At 39.5% G+C, this 23,834-nt stretch overlaps 2 protein-coding genes across 7 annotated transcripts in view; one reads left to right on the top strand and one right to left on the bottom strand.

Moving 5' to 3' along the window:
• The first annotated feature begins 1,158 nt into the window (after positions 1-1,158).
• srpx (sushi-repeat containing protein X-linked) lies at positions 1,159-19,219 on the top strand. Of its 3 annotated transcripts, none has more exons than XM_077580798.1 (10): positions 1,159-1,261; positions 8,507-8,563; positions 12,127-12,315; positions 12,551-12,727; positions 14,305-14,431; positions 14,543-14,664; positions 14,975-15,154; positions 16,219-16,352; positions 18,453-18,574; positions 18,651-19,219. In XM_077580798.1, exons 1-10 carry the CDS (start codon positions 1,201-1,203, stop codon positions 18,832-18,834), a joined length of 1,353 nt encoding a protein of 450 aa, XP_077436924.1. In that variant the 5' UTR covers positions 1,159-1,200; the 3' UTR covers positions 18,835-19,219. The 3 variants fall into 3 exon arrangements, with proteins under 3 accessions (XP_077436924.1, XP_077436923.1, XP_077436925.1); XM_077580797.1 differs by lacking the exon at positions 1,159-1,261 and adding an exon at positions 6,065-6,171; XM_077580799.1 differs by lacking the exons at positions 1,159-1,261; positions 8,507-8,563 and adding an exon at positions 8,676-11,884.
• Positions 19,220-20,203: 984 nt separating this feature from the next.
• The window catches only part of sytl5 (synaptotagmin-like 5), a 30,274-nt gene continuing 26,643 nt past the window's right edge, over positions 20,204-23,834 (bottom strand). For all 4 annotated transcript variants that reach the window (XM_077580471.1, XM_077580475.1, XM_077580474.1 and 1 more), the window contains one exon: positions 20,204-22,511. In XM_077580471.1, coding sequence (XP_077436597.1) covers positions 22,360-22,511 — 152 coding nt within the window. In that variant the 3' untranslated portion in view covers positions 20,204-22,359. The remainder of the gene's footprint in view (positions 22,512-23,834) is intronic.

Raw genomic sequence — 23,834 nt, 5'->3', positions numbered from 1 at the left:
AATAAACGTTTTTGGCTGGAATATACAACCTTTTTTAAAATATAAAACTCTACTGTAACTGACTTTATTCTTGCAAGATTATGACAAAAATATATGTATATATTTTTCGAGACTTTATTCTCATAAGATTATGACACCTTTTACTCATTATTACCCAGTGACTAGGATTTAGAACTCAGCTTTATGGATGGATTCTATTTCACATTATTCGTCCTACACTGTGCAAAAGTGCTAAATATAAAATTTTGTTGAAAGTGTTCCTCATCAAAAAGTAAATATGAACGTCTAATGGTTGGATACAAACAGTGGCATGTGCTGTATGAAACAGCCTGAATAGTCTTTCATACACAAAGATGTCTTTCATTGCTAAACAGAAGGTGCCTGTTACAGTCTAATTATATTTTCTACTGCATCGCATATTACAGAAACTATATAAATAATAATAATAATAATAAAAGAAAGGGTTAGTATCTCATTACCATCTATCTGTTATTTTTTCCAGCTACAGGTACAATCGTCAGAGCTACATTATGTTCAAATGTGTAAAAGGGTTGTGTTGCAGTGCATGAGGCAAATGGGGGTCATAAGACAACCCCCAACCCCGCCACCCCCACCCCCACCCCCGGCACATTTTAGAGTGGTGTTTTATTGTGGGCAGCTGAAGGCACTTATGCAATAATCATGTTTTCTAATAAGCATCTTGTTATGCCTTTTTGGAAATTTTTGTTTTGTTTCTTATCTGTCAGCTCAGGAAAATGGGGTCATGATGTCATAAAATTGAATGAATGTAATACACTCAATATGTGAAGTGTATAATTTGCGTCATTTATTCAAAATGGTTCTCTTGCACATAGAAACTTACTTATCACAATATTAAAAAAGCCATACATAAACGGTCATCTCATATAATATTACATACTTTGTCACATCATAAATAGAAAAAAAAAGATGTCCCTTTGAGGACTTGATCAAAAGTGAAATTGCCCTTGACAGGATCGAAAAGGTGATGAAGAGTCCATGTTAGTTTAAGGCTCTCTGGGGTGAGCCACACTGTGTTCCCTTGTTTGTGGAGCGAAGAGGCGGGCCTTTTTTTTTTTCTTTGGGAAAAGGAGGAATGCGCTGGAAGTTTTCCTGCAGGAGCTCTTTACTAGTTGAAGAGCGTCTTTCCTGTCCTGTCCCCCCCTGATCTCCCTTCTCAGCATGGACATGTGGTCCCTGCTGCTGCTGTGCGTCCACATCTGCTTCTGCTCCGCGTATGAAGGTACGAACTAACTTGACCTCTCTTTTGATTCACAAATCCTTGCCCTACTTCTTTTTTTTTTTTCTTTTTTTTTTCTCCCAAAGACAACCCTGCTGCTGCTGTCTCATCTCTCGAGACAGGGTCTTGTAGGCTGGATTCGCTCAAGGCAAAGGCTGTTAGATGTTGTGCACTGGATTTGTGGGTCAAGCCACTTTTTTTTTTTGTGTCGTGTACGTGGAGGGGGTGTGGAACGGGGGGAGTGCAGTGCGCATGTGGGGGGACTTGCACAGCTAGGCGTTTTTTTTTTCCCCCTTTTAGATGAAGTCCGCCTGTGAGGCTGGCATTAATGGCATGTCTTCACACGCACGCGCACACACACACATAACACACATTTAGAGTCATATAATGAGGCCAGGCGGCGTGCGGCTGGGCGGACTTCAAAGTTACGCATGCTGTATGGCAATCACACATGCTGAAACATGAACACAAGCGGCCGCGTTACACATTCACACTGAAAATGTCCAAAAGTCTTGCTCTGCTCTGTGAGTGCGCTTGTGCAGTTTATTTTACACGGGTGTGTTTGTTTGTGTTTGCTCAGGTGGTTCTTTTACAACTGGTGTGTGTACGTTGAATGCGGCGTGATTTTTTTTTTTTTAAATGACCTGTAAAGTCCATATTTATCAGTGGGTATGAAAAGAGCTGAGACTTTTTGTCAGATTTGTGTTTTAGTTGTCAAAAGCTTTAAACGGCTGCCAGTTCTGTACCATACACATTTTTTGTCTCATCATCTTTCCGGTCTCCAAAGTTATGAATTGGTATGAAAATAGCAAATCTGTACCACAGTACTTTTTGGCATCCTTGGGTTTCCTTCAGGGCTGGGCGATTTTGCCTAAAAATAAAATCTCGGATAAGGAAAAAAAAATAGATTTATGACACACACCCCCCCACACACACACCCTTTTTTTTGGGGTTCTGGTTTCTATTGTGAACAGGTACCAAAACATCAGATTCATGCTGCATTACTGAGCCTATTGGTACCTTTACAATTAAATTGTCAAAAGTAATTAATGTATACTAAATTCAGTAGCTTATCTATACCATGCCGCTTTTTTGGAACCTTAATCCTTTTATCAAAAGCTATGAATAGGCAACGAAACAACTCAGCCAGGCGGCACGGTGGCTGACTGGTTAGCACGTCCGCCTCCCAGTGCTGAGGACGTGAGATCGAGTCCAGGCTTCGGCCTTCCTGGGTGGAGTTTGCATGTTCTCCCCGTGCTTGCGTGGGTTTTCTCCGGGTACTCCGGTTTCCTCCCCCATTCCAAAAACATGCATGGCAGGTTGATTGGACACTCCAAATTGTCCATAGGTGTGATTGTGAGTATGATTGTTCGTCTCTGTGTGCCCTGCAATTGACTGGCAACCAGTTCAGGGTGTGCCCGAAGCCAGCTGGGATAGGCTCCAGCAACCCTTGTGAGGACAAGCGGTAAAAAAAAAATGGATGGATGGACAACTCAGCCATATTGAACCACATTTTTGCAACCTTGGGCTGTATTTTCGTAGACAGCACACAGGTGTAAAAACTGGCACATTTTGAATCTTGTGCTGGTGCAAAAGCCTCCTTTAGTATGTTTGAGAATTTTTCGCAGACCGTGCTGCGCCATGCTGGGCATTCCGGTGCACCGAGGGCATTTTAAATTGCGCAGCTCCGGTGCAAGACTAAATTTGACGTCTGATGAAAGCAGGTCCAAGTTGTGGTGCAGGTGGTGTAACGCAATTTTGATGTATTTCATCAAGGTGCAGGCAGAACAACTAATGCCTTATTATTATTATTATATTAAAATCACCTCCCCTTGCAAATTTGTGGATATGTTGAAGTTCCTTATGAACATAATTTGCGCACGACATTCTCCTACATGGACTCTAACCATGTAGATCGCAAGCCTCTCCTGTGCTGTACTGCTTTGCGGAATCAAAAACATACTGCACATTCCTCATGATATTTTCTGTAAAAAGGCAGCAGTGAAGCTAAATGATCGTTATCGTTGATTAAATACCACGCTTTCCCTTAGTAGAGTACATTTCAAAAAGTAGACAGCAACCTCAGTAGATTTTGACTGCCAAAGAAAATGGCATCTTATTCTCTCCTCTGTCATCATAAGCCGTAAGTGCACGTTAGCATTTAGAGGACGAGCTTTCGCTTAATGGCAGTTTGTGTTGCGAGCCCACAGAGAGAAGCTAATTGGAAATCAGCCTCGGTAATTGAAAGTTTTTGTCATTCCCCGAGGTTTGCCGGGAAGACAAGCTTTTATCCCTCCTCTGCTGATAACACTTTGAGTTTTTTTCAACCCCCGTCTTTCTGGGAAAAGAAAGCCAGCCTGAAGTTAAATAGAGACTAAAATATCAAAGGATGGCACAGGCGAGGAGACCTGACTTGAACACGCTGACACGCTCATTAACTGTGAGATGTGTCATATGTCTCTATGGACATATTTTCACGTGCGAGTCTCAGGATGAATCATTAGTTTGCGGCTGTTATATCCACATCCTCTCAATCACTGCTCGCTTACTAACATTCGCACTTCATCATCGTCTCTTCTTCGGACTAAAACGGTTTCCTTGATCGACTATGGGGGAAATGAACCACTAATTCATCCCTTAACTACTTAGTTACTTAGAAATAATTCTTCTGATCATTTGGAGTCCCTCCTGTCAGGGTTGCGGATCTAGCTCACATTTGAACATTCACATTAACTTGAGGAAAGCAGTAAAACATTTCATCTTGCCACAAAATCCAGCTTTTTGTACTTTACTTCACCACCAGGGGGCAGAATATTATATTCATACATATAACCACGAAGAAGCCTGTTCAGTAAGATGGAACTTTATTAGTTGTTTTTCGCAGGCGATAGACAATAAATGTTGTGTGTTAGGTTAAGATAGCAAACTTCTACAAGACAGTTATGTCATTTAGTTAAATACACAACATGTAATTCTCTTAATGTTTTGTAACAAAAACAGCTTAAAGCTTTCTTTGGAAGAATTGTTTACTTTCTGCCAACCTGCTTGTTGTGAAGTTCATGCCACCATCTAGCTCTTGTGACTCTAATTTTGGATTATAACTCAAGACACACACACACACACAAAAATAAAATCATGAAAAAAAAAAGTCAGGTCACTCATAAATCAAGGTAGCACTGTAATTCCTTCTGGCTTGTCCATAACCCCAAAAATGTTGTCTTTGTTTTATTAGCCTCCCCTTTGTGTGGCCTTCACGCACTACATGCTTGCACAATAAAAATCGTTGCAGAGTGATGAGTTCGGGCTGTGGTGAAGCAATTTTGTTGAACTTGGCGCATGTCCTCCAGTACGTTGTGGATGAAGATAAATAGAGCTTCACGCTGTTGTGAGTCTCCTCGTATGGCCTCTGATCAGGCCAGCGAAGCATAAACTGTTCTTTTTTGCAGGATTGAAATAGTGATACAGACAATTAGGGATTTGGAAGCTGTGAATGTTTTGGTTCAAACGGTTTGTTGAGGCGCTGTGGCATAAATAAACGGAATAACCGCTTTGGACTCAAATCAACTTTGTAGATAATGGAGGCGCAGAATAATTTAGACGCATTTGTTAATGTGTCGAACAGTGCCGCTGAGCCAACCTCCTTCATAAAAGATGCAGTGAAGAAAGCTGTAATTGGTATCAAAATGAAGAATGATGAATGGTGTCAGAAGGCAGCTAGCAAGTTGACAAATGACTTGCCATAAAAATCCATCCACCTTTTTTCTGTACTTACACCATAGACTACATTTACAGTGCACTGGGCACACATACAGACCCTATTCAATAAAATTTCAATATCCTCGAAAAGTGAAATAGTTTCCATTCAAAAAGAGGAAAATGAGGGCCACAAAACTCTGCAAAAAAAAAATCTCCTATAAATCCCCAAGGCATCGAAAGGACACGTGAGTGTCTAGTTTTCTGAGTACAGTCATTTCTGCAATCCATTTTCCATATATCACCTCCTCTTTTCTCCTCTTCAACAAGTGCAATCAAAAGTTTTCCTCTGAGCCAGCAAAACTCAGTGTGAGTGTTTCGCTCGAACCCAGTCAGTCGTGCTATGTCACTCAAAACCTCAGCAGCGCTTCTGTTAGTTTTGTGTGCCATCCTATATTGGTTCGAGAAGTGTCAGGATAAAAAGCCACAATGAGAAATGTGGCTCGGTAGGCCCTAGAGGAGGATGGGACACACCTCCTTTGTGGATACTCCTGAACAGAGCGCATATACACTGTGCTGAGGCCAATGTGGAGCACCTCACCTTTGCAATATTTTTATTTTATTTTTTTCTATCCCTGACCTCTTCTTTGCTTCCTCTTTGCTCACTCATCACTATTCATCTTTTTTTTGGGCAGGATTTACAATGCATGATTCAAATGACAGAATTCCAAATGTTATTTTTTTTTTCCCCCTCATCTCAGGTGGCACAATTTGGATATGCGTCACGGCAGCGTAGAGAACGAAAAAGAGGGGAATTGGATGGTGGTTATAGAAGTTTTATAGTTTTCAGTACAATTAGTTTTTATTTAGTTTTAGGTATGTCACATTTAATTGTATTCAAAAATTAATTAGTTTTAGTATTTTTGTAATGGGGTATATGCCACGAGTAGGCGGGACTTCCGTTGCGCGTTCCCGTAGTGTGTTTGTTTCAATTGTCCGAAGCATTTCAGAGATGAGACGCCTACCGGGGGGAGCGTGCAAACATGGGGGCGATGGGGCGGGGGAAGGGGGAGCGTGCGGGGGGGGGATGGTGGAGGGGGGTAGCGTGCGGGGGGAGGGGCGTGTGGTGGTGATGCGAGTGTTGGAACGCGGCCATGAGCGAAACCCTGAAGTCCGTGGCATCTGCCCCATTGTGTATTTCTTGTGTGCAAGATTTAATGGTACGTATTAGTAAAAACTAAATAAAAAAATAATAATAATTAAGCAACCATCCACAAATCAAATACAGTTACTGTATGCCCATCACAGACTTTAAAATATAATTAAGTGCAGTGCATAACACTGCTTCTAAATTAGCATCACAACGCTTAAAGTACGATGGTCTTGTGGATTTGTGGCTTGAATTCCTTTTTTTTCCATATATGAACCAAAAAGGGAGAGCATTTGTTACCTAGCATCACGTTTCGGGCTCGCACCTCGACTTAATTTGTGTTTGAATGAGTCATATCCGATACGTGTCACTTGAAATGTGTTTGCAAAGACAAAAAATAATAATGTCTGTAAACTTGGAAAATGTAAATCCAACCTGACTTTCTCCTCGTATGAATGATTTTCAAAGTGTGAGGCATGTGAGGGGCAACAGCTTCAGAAATATATAGAGATTTTCCAAAAAAAAAATGTTTCCAAGTTTCAGCTATGTGAAAATTATTTACATGATGATGTTGCTGTCTTGAGGAGATTCCCCCGTGGCACACTTTGAAAACCCGTCTGCCTTAGACGCTTCTGTTTTACATCAGCTCTTGTTTAAACTGGCTAAGGAGAAATCGATGGCTGTGGTAAGTATGCTTGAAGGGGAGTCGTTTGCGAACAAGAGGTTTCCAAATGCACTTAATGTACTCTGAGTGGTGTTTTTTTTTCTTTTTTAATATCATAAAATAACTGACGTGTAACATTTGATTAGGCATCATATTAAAAGTCAAATACATTGCAACCCTTGAGGTCAAACATAATCTTTCCTACAGGAAATACTATATATAGTGCTAATTAGTTAACCCTGGAGAACCCAAGAACCCTTTTCTTCTTTGGAAAATTATGAATTATACATTAAATGACTGCTATAAATTCACTGAACACCAAAATATATGTTTTTTCAATTTATTCCCTAATTTAAGATTAGGGCGAAATTTGACACTTTGGGATTTAGGAGTATCATTTCGAAAAATCAGAATAACAAAAACTGTCAGTAAACTATTTAAAATTTAAGAAAATCAATCCAATACACAGCTACATTGAACAATATAATTTTTTTGTTTTATTTATTGCATTTTAGCCATCTTGTCACCGCCACTCTGGCTCATGTAAGTGCAATATTCATCCACTAGATGGCCCCATGCAGGGGTCAGAAGTGGCACTCTGGACTGTTGAAGTTAAATTTGTAAAAAAAAAAAAAAGGTCTTTGTTATTTGAGTAGCAGAATTTATAGGGGCCAAATTTGACCCCGTGGGTTCTCCAGGGTTAATGTCACGACAATAAATCCTTTATAATGTGTACAGACCATGTTTAAAGTAACTCTCAAACAATTGTAAATCTTAATTCATCGCTGTTCGTAGTAGGATGTAAATGCAATCAAATGTGTTTAAAATGGTACATTTATGACAAATAATTGTTCCCAAATTGTACTGATCAGCCAGGAAGAGATGCACATACTGCTTTTCCACATATCAATAATTTCCATTTATAATTTATGGTTATAATCTCAAATTTCTTGGCACCCTTCTTTCCTGGTACCATTTAAAAAATTTTTTTAAAAAAAAAGCTAAAGAAGAGCAGTACTTATTGAATTGTTCCTTTGGAGACTCGTTTAGCTAAAGTTACACAATATTTTCATAACGTTACTTATTTATGACGGCAGTTTGAATTTTTTATTTAAAAAAAAACGTTTTGGGGGGCTAATTCCGAATTGTACAGCATCAGGGGTGTTCAACTGTTGTCTTGTTTGCCTTCAAATCTCAACTTTGGTTGCACAACAAATTTTTTTAGTCAAAGAAATTAGGTTGCTCGGATTCTTTTTCCTGGCCACATATTTGCTTCTTGGCAGGATTTATTGACCAGAATTAACGTCGCACTCATTGTGCTGTTTCTCTGACATCTCAGCAAAAGGACAGAGAGAATTGGTAGTGACGTTCGGATAATCAGAGAGAAAAAATGGCACTCTAGAGCGTTTTCATACACAGCAAGTCACTGTTGAACTATTGCCCTTGAGCAAAAATCACCACCAAGTGGTCCCCTTGTGCAAAGTGGATGGAACAAAATGGATCATTTGAGGTTCTGCATGACTTCAACCCAAAAGATCCACGCACACACATCCCCCATGCTCGCGCTTTCAGATGTCAAAGCAATCTTTTAAACTTGATCCTGGCGCTGTTTTGTAGCACACGCACGCAAAACAGCCCGGGAGAGTTTAGTAAAAACATTGCCAAACATCTTGGATGCTGTCTTCTCTTGCTTATTAGTTGCTTTCTTTTTCTTTTTTTTATCTTTTGCTTGCCTCCCCAGGGTCAGGACAACAGGCCTACGGAGATGATGAGGACTGGTATTCTCATGCGTTCAAAGGTGACGTCACTCTTTACTTGGTTGCCATGAACTGTGTGAACATCAAAATGGGCTGTTGGATGGCGAAAGAAGCTTCGGGGGGGGGGGGGGGGGGGGGGGGATACCGCTTCCCTCCTATTCCCTGCAATGAACACTCCTTCTCATTCTGGGAATTAGATGTGCATGTTTGTGTTTATCCTGAGTCAGTGGAAAATTAACTGCAGATTTTAAAAATCAGATGTGAAGCCAATAAATAAGGTTTTATTTACGTAAGTGTCGTATACATGTATCCAACGTGGGAAGAGACGAGGAAACATGTTGAATTCTTACTATTGTGATCTTGCCGTGGATCAACTTTCTCTGTGTCGTGACGATGGTTGACATGGTAACTTGGGCTGCTTAAAGGCTGCAAATAGGAAATCAAAAGTAATTGCAGTGTAGTCCAATCTCTTGGATGAGCCCCTTAACCCTTGAAGACTTTTTTTTTTGTATTATTATTATTAATTTATTTTTTGATGTGCAATGAAGATAGTAAGCAGATTCTGGCCAATGTTTATGCTTTTTAACATGGCTGTGGTTCGGCACCAGGCAAATTTTTCCATGAACCAACTTGTATATCTGCAAACATGCTCACCGTTGTGGTTCATATTAACTCATTCACTGCCATTGACAGCTATAAACGTAAAAAAAATATTTGAACTATTTCTATTAGTTTAAAAAAAAAATCCACTTTTGCTAACAAGAGTATGAAAACCTAGATTTTTTTTTTTTGTAAATTTAGAACAGATATAAAATTTGTGATTAATCGTTAGTTAACTAGTGAAGTCATCTGATTATTTACAATTTAAAAAAATGAATCGCCTGACGGGCCTAATTTTAAAAATATGTATTAAAAATAAGGGGCGTTTAATCGTAATTAATTGCATGATAATTTTATATCTGTTATTAATGTACAATAAAAAATAATAGGTTTTCATAAAAAATGTTAAAGTAATAGAAATAGTTCACATGAATTTTTGACGTCTATAGTCGTCACTGGCAATGAATGAGTTAATTCAATGTTTTGCAGTGGTAGGGAGTGAGTTTCGGTCCTGGCCCGTTACCAAGTTTTTCTTCTTTTCATATATTCAGTTTGCGCCATTGAGGGAGTGAACAGTGTCTGTCAAAGCTTATTATTATATCAACCGTTGGTTAACCTATCTTCACAATGTCTATTTTTTCTTGAAAATTAATTTTTAATCATGTTTGACCTTGTCGTACCTTGTGAACTAATCTTGGGCCTGCATGTTGAGCGCAAAAATGAGAATTAAGCTCAACCAATCAGCGAGCAGAAAAAAAGCGTCACTCTAAGCCTTCACAAAGGTACAGAGTAGTGAATGTAAAATCGGATTAGTTAAGTCAAGTCTGTCACTGTGTATTTGCATACAAAATATTTTGTATTTACTTTTTTTTTTAATGGCGATTGCGTTTGTTCGTTTTTTGTTCTGTCTTTGGCGAACGACTTGTTCAAACGAACAAAACGTTTGAGTGAACGCAATGAATGGAATCACTTGTTGAAGTGATTTGTTCGATTCCACTTCAATTGAGCTCAGCCATGGGCGTGTACAGCACAAGAACCCGCAAAGGGCGACACTTGTTCGCGACGTGGCTGAGCACGGGAGCTACCGAAGCTGCTACGACGGTCGTCTAAAATAGTCTCTAATTTTCTATATAATGTCGGTCCGTAATGCGAACAAGATTGAGGACTGGAACTGGACCAAAAAAAAACCACAACATTCAACCTTAATTTGATCACAAGCGACTGTCTTTTTCTTTTAATGCGGTGCGCCTTTTTTTTTCCATAAGTGTCCGCAAAACACACCAAGATTTTAATTCTAAACTTTGTGAACAAATATTTCACGTTTAAAACAGACTATTTTATAGTAAAGTTTATTTCTAACCAAATACATTGTGTGGTCAAATTTCAAATTGTGCATCTTGCTGCTCTGAATAGTAAATAAGTTATATGTGTACTACACTATAACTCACACAAGACTACGGGCGACTTCTTCTACTTCCATTTGATGGTTGTCAAATACTTTTGATTCATTAGCGCCCTCTTTTTTAGTATAGGCAGCTATGGCTATGAAGAAGGCCACTGGCGGTATTGCATGACTTCTGCTTCTTCTTTCTTATCGCGGTTGGCAGGTGCTTTTGGTGCATTACCGCCACATTATTAAACGGAGTTCATGCACGTGGCAGTAATTAAACTGTACATTGAATGAAAGAAAAAGCGTAAGACTGAACCCCCCAAAAGAAGTAAGGTAAGAAATTGGACATAAAAACACAAAATGTGGACGCATAATCATGCACTATGACTGTGTCTCTTATGTCAATTTGTTTTTTATTTATTTATTAACCACAGGAAGCTTAGCATAAAAACGTCACAGGAATGTGAATGTCGTGATTTGCCAGAGTGTTTTTGCCACTTTATTTACATAGCGCTGTAGTTGTAATTGATTTCAATTATTATTTATTGTTTTGATCAGGTCATGTTCAATAAAATATACATGATTCATGTAACTGCATTGGATTTGATTATAAATGTAAATATTCATATTTTTAGTAATGCTCCAAGTAAGAGAAAGAAGTTTCTACTATTTGCAACATTGTTACTTCTGAGAATGTCTTACAAATAAAATTAAAATTGGTACTGCATGAAATCCTTAACTGAATTGAAAATCAATGTGAATCGGGCCCTTCTGAATCAAATCGAATCGATTTTGGAAATCTGAATCGATAGTCAGCCCTACCGAATGCTCATTTTCTGGTTGTGGAGACGAAGCGCTGCTCATTTCCAGTCAGAGCGGGTGAATACTCCCAGATGTGCATTTTGATTTTCCCACGACAATTTTCATTCTACATGGGCCCAAATAAAGACAGCAGGTCTAGTGGCAGAAAAAAGACCCATACAGTGCTACGAACCATAGTGGATTTAGGAAGGAGATTATCGCGCCGTTATAACTACTGTGACTCCTTCCGTAAATACTGGCACAAGGACCTCCCTTAGCGGTTCAACAATGTGCCTGATGCTAAATAGCGCAAAAATGACCCCTTAGTAGTCTAACAATATGCCCAATGTGATGTTTTTTGAGTTTGGGAACGGATTCATTGCATTTACATTATTTCCTATGGGAAAAATGTTTTGGAGGTTGAACAATACGGACTTTGAACACTTCACAGGAATTAATTCTGTTCAAACTCCGAGGTACCACTGTATATATAAACAGCACCCCCTACTGGATGTGGTTGGGCATATTCCATAAAGGTAATAGGAAGAGTAAGACCATTACCTGTCTTCAGGTAAGTGCCACTTAATAAACTTTGTTAATCTTCTCTAGAATATTGCAATTTATCATCATTTGGTTGTGTTCAAATTCATTTGTGTGAATGTGTTTGCATGTGGGAGTAGTAAAACTAAAACATCTCTACATGGTTGCTACCCTATCAACAAGGATTCGTTAAAAAAATAAAATAAAATAAAAATAATAATACTAAAAACAGTAAAACACCTTGCCAGCAAACTGACTTAACCCACTTTTTAGGGTCAGCATGGTGTGCGCCCATCAAGGTGAAGCATGGCGACGTGAGCTGCCGCACGCCAAGGGGACACCACTCCAAGAACGCCATGGGAACGCGCTGTAAAATCCGCTGCAAGCAAGGATACGAGTCCCAGAGCACCGAGGTGGTGTGCATGGCCAGCAAACACTGGTCCTCCAACTATGCATGTCGAGGTGAGGATGAGGATTTCTAGTGCGTCAAAGCTAAGCTAGCTCAGCTAAATGAAAATAGTAGGCTAAACATACATGCTAACGTTAGCTTTGGACGAAGCATTAGTGGTCCCTCGTACAGTCTCCAGTTATTATTTCTTATTACACAATATCCCGACACAACTTGCAATATTTTGGGGGGATGAACATATTTTTAATGTGTCAATTCAATTTTGTTAATGTTCTCTGTCTTTGGCAGAGATCCGCTGTCCCAAGATGAACATGCCCATTAACGGCGGCTACAAGTGCTCAGACGGATCCTACTACAATTCTCGTTGCGAGTTCTTCTGCTCGCCAGGATTCACACTGAAGGGCCCCAAGACGGCTACCTGCCAGTACAACAAAGCCTGGAGCGCCGCAGCCGCCACTTGCGTCGGTAAGCTTAAAAAAATAATACTTGTTGTACGTGACACACAGCTGAGTCTCCCTTGCTTTAAAAAAATAAATAAAAATCATCTTTTGACACTCATAGCTGATATTAACTCTTTCACTGCCAGACGTTTTCAGAAACGGGTTGTCGCCAGTGCCAGCCGATTTAAGCATTTTGACGGATCTTTCAAGGTCCACAGAAAATGTTGTGTTTGGACTATGGAAACACACATACTACCAAATGAAAGATTGGACTCTCATCTTTCATCAGAAAAAAAAAGTTTGTTTCTACCTTATTCCGTTCTTCAGTAATCAACAATAGAAAATGGTTACTTTCACCGAAATTCTCTGTTTTGAAACAAAAAACGGAGAGAAACAGCTTTTTGTGAAACGATGTTATTTCATGCACTCTAGTGAATTGTACACTTCTTTTTGTCCATGAATGATGCCACAAACACCTAAATAGTGCTTTACTTCTGTAAAACGCTTTCACCAACAATGAAAAAGTGTTTTTATATTGCAAAATACGTTTATTTCCATTCAACAGTGTAACAATTTGACAAAACAATTTCGCAAACTATTTACAAATGTGTGCAACTGTGGTACTATTTACAATTATGTGGATGTTTCAAATACAGTTTTTCTTTTTGTAACGCTCTCCTGCGTGCAAGGAGACGCCAGGACTTGCACAACAGTTTACTTTCACTTTCGCATTTGTCCGTCTCGCGTGCAAACGTTACACTTTCTTGACGGCCTTTTTTTCCGGGGAATAAATAGCAAGTAGCAGACTGTACACACTCCTCCGATGAATATGCATTGGACTCGGGGCACTCTCCGTCGTCCGATTGAACGTCCGCCTGTGCGTGCTCGGTTGTGCTCCGCGTTTATGACGCCGTCATAGCCGCCGCGTCAGCGGTTCCAATTTCGCCGTCAAGCTCGGATTCACCTTCATCATCATCGATGATGATCATCGTCGTCATCAATGTGCTCTTTTAGCGTTGGTCGATGCCTTTAGTCTTGTAAGTGTAGAGCTGCTTGCAAACGGGGCGCCATTCTCCGTGTGCTCCTCCTCAGCCATCTAGCTCTCCCCCCCACGTCTCCTACTGCCGCGTCAATGGTTTCCAACTACGGAGTCATCATCATCATCGATGATGATCATCGTCGTCATCAATGTGCTCTTTATCATTGGTCGATGCTTTTCGAACTTGAAAAAAACGGCTGGGGCGTGAGCTGCCGCAACAGGTCGCCATTTTTCCTTTGTCTAACATTCTCATCTCCTGCTCGACGCTCTAGCTCCGCCTCTACTGACGCCTACCCGATCTTGTCAAAAGACAGTCATCGCTGCCCTCTAGGGGCCAAAAATAGTCCTTAGGCACAACAGACCTAATTGAAACTTTCACCAGAGATGCGGAAGGCTTCCCCCCACCCGTTTCAAAAATTTTTTTTTAAAAAATTGGATGACGTCTTTTGACGTCATTGGCAGCACTCCGTAGGTTTTTACTTGACGTCTTTAAACGTCAGTGGCAGTGAAAGAGTTAAAAGCATGTTTAATTAAAGTAAGCATTTTCCCCCCTTTTTTTCCAGATGAGGACCCTCCAAAGATCAAGTGTCCTCATGTGAAGGACAAGTGGGCAGAGCCAGGCAAGCTGACGGCCAGGGTGACCTGGGACACACCCGAAGGTGTCGACACGGCCGACGGCATCCTTACAGAGTATGTGCTCCCGTCTGCTCCCGTCTCTGCTGCTTCTCCTCTCCTGCTGTTTGTTATCCAGACGAGGGCATCGCAGCGACTCATCCAATCTCGGACTTGGTCTTTTTACAGTGTGATCCTGAAAGGGAAAGCTCCCAAATCGGACTTTCCCGAAGGGCTCCACAAGTTGTCCTACACCGTGTTGGATCGTGCGGGGAACAAAGGAATCTGTCGCTTCACTGTCAGAGTGAGAGGTGGGAAAAGGAATACAACTGTTTGATATCTCTAAATCATAGGAATATATTGCACCATTTGAAAAAAAAATAATTTATTACTGTTGTACTGTGCTGTTTGTTCTAAAAAACAAAGGCTATTTATGCATGGTTGTCAAATTGATGTGATGATGTCACAACCATATCTTGTACATCTTATAGTAACTGATTGCAAATTATTTTTGGGACCCCCAATTTATGTCCTGTGGTCCCGGGAGCATAGCATGAGAACCACTGCTCTAACCACTGCTGGCATTACGATGTTATCCCTGACCAATGTTTTCCTCACCAGTGCGGCGCTGTAGTCCACTCTCCCCTCCTGACAACGGCTACATGAAATGCGACAGCGACGGCGATAACTACGGCGCCACCTGCGAATTTACCTGCACGGGCGGCGCCGATCTGCAGGGCAGCGCCGCAAGAGTGTGCCAGTACGGACTCACCTGGTCCGGTAGCGACACCAACTGTGCGCGTACGTAACACACCAAACCTCTTTTCGATCCATTGATTGGGGACATGAAAACCCTTATGAGTGTGTGTGCGGTAATGAGGAATTAGAAGTAAATGACACAACCAGCAACAGTCTACATTACATAATTTCTCCCTGCATTTAATTTTATCTATCTATCTATCTATCTATCTATCTATCTATCTATCTATCTATCTATCTATCTATCTATCTATCTATCTATCTATCTATCTATCTATCTATCTATCTATCTATCTATCTCTCTATCTCTCTATCTCTCTCTCTATATATATATATATTTATATATATATATATATATATATATATATAGCTAGATAGCCAGCCAGCTAGCTAGATTGCCAGCCAGCCAGCCAGCTAGCTAGATAGCCAGCCAGCCAGCCAGCCAGCCAGCTAGCTAGATAGCCAGCCAGCCAGCTAGCTAGCTAGATAGCCAGCCAGCCAGCTAGATAGATAGATAGCCAGCCAGCCAGCCAGCTAGATAGATAGATAGCCAGCCAGCCAGCTAGATAGCTATCCATCTAGCTGGCTAGCTATCCATCTAGCTAGCCAGCTAGCTGTCTGTCATCCATCCATCTTGTTATATGTGCATCTTGCTACAGAATATAAGAATTAATATTGATACAATTGTATTTCCGCTTCATATTTTCTTTCCCAAAGTGTATTTGCCATTACTGTGGTCAGTTATTAATGAATGTAACATTACAAATAGTCATGTAATTATTCCAGGAGCACTCTTGAGAGCTTTGCAGTTGACGCTGTCTTGTGATAAAAGTGAAATCGGGCCCAAATGTTCTGCCTTCTCGGCCCATGCGCACGCACAGAATGACAAATGAAGGCGAAAACATAACCGACGCGATGTATTCAAATATTACTCTTTCATTATTCATGTGGCTCATTTATTTGCCTTTGGCGTGCTTATTTCACTTCTTGTAAGCCTGACGGGAGTGGGAACAGAGCCCACTAAATAAATGCGTTGTGTAAAATCTCATTCCATTCGCTGCACTTTGCCTTCGTTCATCCATGCTTTTTTTTTTTGCCGGTCGCAGCCATGAACATTAACGTGGGGGTGCGCAGGGCCTCGGCGCTGCTCGACCAGTTCTACGAGAAGCGACGGCTCCTCATCATCTCCGCCCCGACGGCTGCCAATCATAATTACCGCTTCCAGATGACCAATTTGCAGGTGAGCTATAATGGTGGCTATAAACATTAAACAAATTACAAGCTTTCCCCACTATTTTGCTACAATCATGCAGTGATCAGTAACATATGTTCTATGAAAGCTCATCAGGTTTGTCGCAGGCATCCAATTTTATTTAATTGGTATGAACATTATTATTTATTTACTACAAATATGTATTTATTCAATTATCTATGTCAACGATTCATAGTGACTATAATGAAAAATCCAAAACCTTTGTAGCCCCCTCTTTGCCTTTTTAAAGCTAAATAAAACTAGCAAAAATTACTGGAGAGAAAAAAAAAGGGGGGGGGGGGTGGCCACCAAGGGCCTCCGCCATTGGTTACAGTATCAATAAAATATATCAAAGTGCCTGCTGAAAAAAATTTTTTTTCTTCTTTGTTTGTGTATATTCGCAGTCATCCAGAAATTTAGGTAACTGGACTCTTCTTGTTTTTTGAATTTGTGTTTTTTCTTGTTTTTCAAAAATGTCTTTGGCAATTATGCTTCTTGGCTAACAATTTATGGCTATATTTTAAATAGTACATTTAAAAAAAAACATTTCTCAACCCTTATAAAAATAGTTAGCAACTTAGCGACAATAAAAAAAAAAGGTGCAGGTCCCAATGTGATAACCACCTCTCTAGATTGCCCCCCAAGTGAGTTTGAGGAGGTAGACAGGAAAGTATGGTCATCTTGACTTCGACTGCTGCCTCCGCAACCCGAATCCGAATATGTGGGAGAGAACAGATGGATGCTAATCGAATCCCACAAGTAAGCATAGCATTTATGGTCTCTTGTCCGCTTCCAAATGCTCCAGGGTGCAAATGTACCGCTCTAATGGAGGCTGATTTGGACGCAACATCACACTCCTCATCATAATTGTATCCGACTACTGCATTTGACGGATGAAGACTGGGACTTCTGTCCAGCCCTCATCATGCTTGCACTGTTTATCCATCTCATTAGTGCGTTTACACTGCGCTTGCATTGGCACGTATCCGATACATATCAGATTTAAACCTACATTCAGAAGAGGTCTAATTTTGAACTGGAGATTCTTGCTTTGTTTACTATTTAAGATGCCATGACGCTATTGTGCAACTTGAGGGCAAAAATAAAATTAAAATAAAACCATAAAAAAATAATATTACTAGCCAATCAGCTTGTGATGAATTTCAAAGTAAGGTTGAAGTTTTCCACATAACATCTGGCGCAAATGGGCTGCTACAGCTAGCTCCAGGCTAAAGTTAGTTGTTGCGCTAACATCAATTCATGAGCTTGTATGTTAGCCGCAGTTGAGTAGCATTTTAGACCTTTTTCTGTCCTCACGCAAACAAAAAACAAACTCAATAGTATAGATACGTTATAATTGTAGCCATTGCTCAAAAGAAAGATCAAAGAGCTTAAGGAAAGGATGGGTGCTAGTCATGTGGCTATTAAGCTAACATATTTTAGTTTTGCTAGTTTGATAGTTAAAACCATTCTATTTTGGGAACGTGGTGCTATGTTGTCAAAATTCTAAAAAGCCTTACTAAATTAATATGAATTATATGAAAGCTATAAACTAAATATGTAACTTAAACTAGACTAAATATTGTTTTGAGTCTATGCTAACTAAAACATGCTTCTGTTATCAGGGAACCAAACTTTTGAATACTCTCCCCGCTGAACTTAAATTGGAGACAAATACAAGTGTCTTCAACAAAAAACTGAAACAGTGGCTGAAGTTGGGCCAAAACATTTAAATATTATTGGAAATTGATTTGTGATTTTAATGACTCCCATTTTAGGCTGTCAATTACATTCGCCCAAAGGACTGCCAATGAAAATTAGCTTAACTTGGCTAACTTGGACACATATATTGTAAAATGTTGATTAATGTGCATTGTCCCTTTTACACGAATAAATAAAAATTCTAAATTTTCAGTTTTTGACTAAAACAATCACATATAGAGATGACTAAAATGTGACTTAAGTATTTTTGTCCGAAAGACCAAACGTAGAATGTTTTCCAAAAACAACATTGTCTGGAATATGTCAAACTTTGACCAGATATCCTCTTGTCAGACTTCTCAACTTCTATATTTGTGGTGACAACAGCACGCCCAGTGCGGACTGGACCTGCGTCACATCACCGTCATCGAGCTGGTCGGGAATTACCCAGCCCAAATTGGCCGCATTCGACACAGGCTTCTCCCCCCCATGCTTGCCTTGCAACTCAGGTACACGCACATCATTTCTTTTTTGTGTGATGTCAGCACACGTGACGGTGCTCACCGTATCCTCCGCGTTGCCTAGGTTACTGCTCCAGATCCCACAAAGGTCCTTCCAGATGGTCCTGGTGGACAAGCAGGGCACGGACAAGCAACGTTACCCGTTCCCGATCACGGCGGCTGAGCTGTTCACCACCGTTGACACCTTACCCTTGCGCAAGGACGAAATGGTGATGCAAGAAGCTGCCGGACAGACCTGTCAATCATAATGAGCCACGTTATCCCCCCACATTCTGGGACTTGCAGCCATTTTGGATCCAGTGGCGTCCCCCCTTGTCACAGCACATGTTGTGTGATCACGACACACTCCTGTCTCTTGAAGGTGTGTGTCAGTGTGTGTTTGAAACAACACGTTGCTGCCAAGTCACCCATCTTGAAAGGAGATTTTTTTTTTTTAAGCCGTTCAAGTCACATGTCACGAAAATCATATTGATTCCTGTGTCTTGTCTACTGGTCCTTTTTTTGTTTGTTTCTTAATTATTATTTTTCAAAACAAAAGTATGTTTTGTACAAAAAAGTATTTTTACTGTATGAAGTGGAAAATTATACTATTTATGTCCCACTTCCTTAATAATAATGTATTCTCACACTCTGGATTATGTTGTGTCTGTTTGTGTTATGTACATTCTCCAGATGACCAAATCAAATACAGTGAACCTCCAAATTGAAGTAACATTTTGACATTCCTAACTCTTATACAGTACTGGTGTAAAAATGATCTTATTACATAGAATGTTGAAACAAACAAACAAAAAAACTTGAGGTGAGCCGTGATTGGTCGTTAACCTGAGCCCTGAACAACTGTGATGTCGTTTTCAGTCGACAGCAGGTGGCAAAATGGCCGCCACTTGAGATGGATAAAAAACGGTGGATTTTGCTGCTTAATTCATATTCCACATACACAATATCAATCAGAATGCTGTGTTTAGACTATTGTGGGTGCGTACAACATTTTGTAAAGCACATTTTTTGGGTTAACTTCCCCTTTAATCAGCAATGGGGAAAACTATCATATCAATCAGCCATTAACTCATTCACTGCCATTTGACGGCTATAGATGTAAAAAATTCATTTGAACTATTTATATTAGTTTCACATTTTTTTCTACTTTTGTTAACGGGACTATGAAAACCTAGGAAAAAAATGTACATTTAGAACAGATATAAAATTTGTGATTAATCTTGAGTTAACTAGTTGTCATGTGATTAATTACAATTAAAAAATTTAATCGCCTGATGCCCCTAATTAAAAAAAAAAAAAAAAGATTATTAAAAATTAGGGACGTCAGACAATAATATTTTTTAAAATTGTAATTAATCACATGACTTCAATAGTTAACTCACGATTAATCACAAATTTGATATATTTTCTAAATGTACATATTTTTTTTTATGTTTTCATACTCTTGTTAGCAAAAGTGGAAAAAAATGTGAAACTAATAGAAATAGTTCAAATGAATTTTTGACGTCTATGGTCGTCAATGGTAGTGAATGAGTTAAGGTCAACTGTTATTTTTTTCAAACTCGTCTTTCTATATGTGGTTTGACTTTGTCAAATAACATGCAGTGAAACAATATGTATAAAGGTTTTCATTTTTATTTTCAAAATATTTTTGCAACGAGATGAAATAGGTAGGACACGTTGGAAACATGACACACAAGATTACACATGCTGTACATCAAAAGTCAGCAGGCGGGTATTGCACTAGCTTGTCATCTAAAATCATGTTGTAGCCTACATGTATTCGTAGCACTAGTAGTGCAGGAATGCTATGCTATGACACGCACACACATGGGAAAATGCTTATACAGCGTTTATTTGGCGACATGTTTTCTGTGAGTGGCGAGCCCGTCAGATGGAAGCGCCACCATCAGAGCCAGCCAATGATGTGGTTATCAGTGCTCAACTTCCTGTGTGCTCTTTTGTTCATATTTCCCTCAACGAGCATGCGGCTAACTGGTCACACTGATACAGTGTTATCTACATTTACGCCAAAGCTGGAAGTCAGGTACAACATTTACTTTTGCCAGATATACTGTATTTTTTTAATCAAAGCAGGCATGGAATGTCATCAAATAAATATTTATCAAAAAATTATAATCTATCCAATTTAATGGTCGAGAAGAGGCTAAATCATGCTAGCTAGACTGCGCTGCGTGAGCTTGTGCTTATTAGGCACAGTGGTGCTAAATGCTAACATTAGCAAGCTAAGATGATGACAACAACACGTCCACGGATGGTCTGATTCGTCTACAACTTTGGTCCCAAACGTTGTACAGTTATACCTTGACTTACCAGTCATGTATCAAATCGCCCATGAATCCATTCCAGTCAAAAAACAGTGAGTGTTCTCATTTGTACTTGTATGTCATTTGACTTTTTGCCCCATTCAATAAACTCACTTGAGTAGCAGCATATCCGAAGCTTGGTTGTACCAAATTAGCTTATACAAAGCTAAAGAGAAATCAATCAATCAAAAAAAGCGACTGCTCATAACTTTGAAAAACTCCTAAGATGGGGCACTTGTAAATCAAGGCACCACTGTATTTGCATTTGTCGGAGGTGCTTTACTATTGTGCTAAAGAGCTTTTTAGAAATGGAAAGCTAGCTTAGCAATAGGGAATGCCGTTATCCAAGCTAAATGGTGAAAAATCACTTTGAAGCTATGATAAAACAGACACTTTCACTCATTGTACTTGAAATGATGTGCTTCACATCAGACCATTTATCAGTGCTTTGATTCATATATTGTATATATATAAAAAAAAAAGTCTCGGTTAGCCATAGCTACAAAATGATTCAGAACATGAATCCCATCTACATCAAACACTGCATCGTGTTTCCTTAAGATGTTTTGGCGGGGGCAAAAGGGCATTTGGGTCACGTTCGGATCCGAGGGTAAGGCATGACCGGTTGTTCCACACTGGGGAGGAAAAGTGAGACCGGAAGGAGATGCTTTCCTTTCTTATAATGTCAATGGTGTTTCTTCGCTTAGCATCTCTCGTTCTTTTGGCCCGTTTCCACCAAGCAGTACAATTAGCAGTTAAATACACTACTTTTAAGACGTGATTGGAGGTTTTTGAGGATAGCTATGTTCTTGTTTTAAAGTCCCTGTAAAGTGGGAATAATAATTTAAAAAAATAGTTATTTTCCGTCAGGCTGAGAATCTGTCTGCCTGTGCCAAGATCAAATTCATCAAAATCGTATTAGCTCATCTGCGACAGTATTTAGACATAGTCCAAGCAGGCGTTAACTGTTTGCTGTCCATATTGTAAAGGATTAATGGACTGCTTCCTCTAAATTGTGGGCGGGTCTCTTGGGTACAGTAATAAATAATTGGCCCCAAAAGACGCCATCCCACCGGGCATCTGCCTTGTATGCCAGATGGCAAGTCCAGCTATCACTTCAGTACTATTTTTTTTTCTCAGTCTTGAAACATGACGTATGCAACGTACTGTTTGGATCTCTGGATTCACTTTACACGATCTTTAAGAAATCTGTTTTCTTGGCGGGTAATTGTGCTTAAATTAATTTTTTTCAACGTTAACGTTCGGGCACACAGATGTGGCAGTATCCCGCCTTTCACAGGTTCTGTGTCAAAAACAAAAAACAATTGTGCGACAGACTATCGAGTTTGATTCCGAGTTGTGCAACATGGTCCGAATACAAGCCGGATGAGGTTTTACTGTACGACCTGGTGGAAACATGTCTTGTGTTTTGTAATCCATTCGGGCTCATGCGGTGCATGTGGTGCACTTTCGCATGCTGGACCTCAGCATGAGCGTACACTCCTGGGGGACTTCTGGATTTTCAATCATGCGCTGCCACAGCCGCTGCTCCTCCCCGTAGGAGTCCATCCAGTCCACCTCGTTCCCGTAACTTGTGCCTTGAGGGGACGAGTAGAGAAAAAAAACAAAAAGGGCTTATTGTGTTACGGGAGTGATGTGAGTTGATTACGTTTTCACAACTTACTCGACGGAACATTGATCAACTGTACGAACCCAGGCAAACTCTATGATTACATTTTTACAGTATGATGCTTGGAAACTTCAAAAAAATTACTTAATTCCTGAGTCACATTATTTAGTATGCTGCTTGTATATATATAAATAATAAATAACGCTAGATAGCAAAACCATTTTCCTTTTTTGCTATTTGATTCAAGATGGAACCATACCAACCACCTCCCCACCCCATAATCAATCGTCATAAAAGTACAAAACAAACCTGTAGCTTTATAATATTTTCACCAAAAAATATTTTTTTTATTAATTAATCTTGATTTTTCAACTTTGGAGTCAGCATGGAACTTTTCAAGATGGAAATGATGTCCTGTCATGTTTTGCTTTTGCCACAATGGAATCGCTCTTTTCATCACAAGAACCCGAAATGGCGCCATCCTCTTCATCATCCTCCATGAACCAGGAAGTAAGTAGCTTACTAACCAATGAAATGTAAAAGCAAATAAACATACAGATTTTTAATAATCGTTTTTTTTCTTTCTTTTTTAAAAAGAAAAGATTAAAAAAAAAATAAATTCTAAGAAAAGAAAAAAAAAAATTAAAAATTAGGTACAATTAAAATTTATAATTGTAATTAATTGCATAACTTCACTAGTTAACGCATGATTAATCACACATTTTATATCTGTTCTAAATGTACAATAAAACATTCTAGGTTTTCATACTCTTGTTAACAAAAGTGGAAAAAAATGTTAAGCTAATAGAAATAGTTCAAATTAATTTTTAAGTCTATAGCCGTCAATGGCAGTAAATTAGTTAAAAAGCTTTAAAAGTCAGTAAATGCGGGCAGCTAAATTTAAGGCCTTAAATTACATCAAAAAGCATTAAATATGACATCCAGAGGCAGTACAAATTTAAATACAATTAATGTTTACAATACAAATGTTTTGAATTTGAAAAGAAAAATGCACTGTTCCGTCCAACATGGAACACAAATGCCACATAGTGGCAAAAAATTACCAGATACCTGCAGAAGCACTGAATTAGCCTTCTCAGCAAAACAAGCAAGCTAGCCACACAATTAAAATTATAATGAAAATACATATTTGTTTTTTTTCAGGTCCTACCACATGATGTCCAAATTTGACCACAACATATCAGTTGCTAAAACGTTTTTACATAGTTGTGAGTCAGAACAAACCTGATAGCTGCTCCCATGTGTAATCTTGACTGTCTTGTTGATGATA

This window comes from Vanacampus margaritifer, chromosome 11, assembly GCF_051991255.1.
Source record: "Vanacampus margaritifer isolate UIUO_Vmar chromosome 11, RoL_Vmar_1.0, whole genome shotgun sequence".
Classification (NCBI taxonomy): Eukaryota; Metazoa; Chordata; class Actinopteri; order Syngnathiformes; family Syngnathidae; genus Vanacampus; species Vanacampus margaritifer.
Note: the sequence above shows the minus strand (reverse complement) of the source record. Positions and strands in the feature narration are given on the sequence as shown.

What these genes read in the sequence shown, in the direction of transcription:
- srpx (XM_077580797.1), top strand. Translation starts at nt 6,084, where the DNA reads ATGCGAGTGTTGGAACGCGGCCATGAGCGAAACCCTGAAGTCCGTGGC. An exon ending in GCCGACGGCATCCTTACAGA is followed by an intron (nt 14,432 to 14,542) that starts GTATGTGCTCCC and finishes GTCTTTTTACAG; the next exon opens with TGTGATCCTGAAAGGGAAAG. An exon ending in CTTCACTGTCAGAGTGAGAG is followed by an intron (nt 14,665 to 14,974) that starts GTGGGAAAAGGA and finishes TTTCCTCACCAG; the next exon opens with TGCGGCGCTGTAGTCCACTC.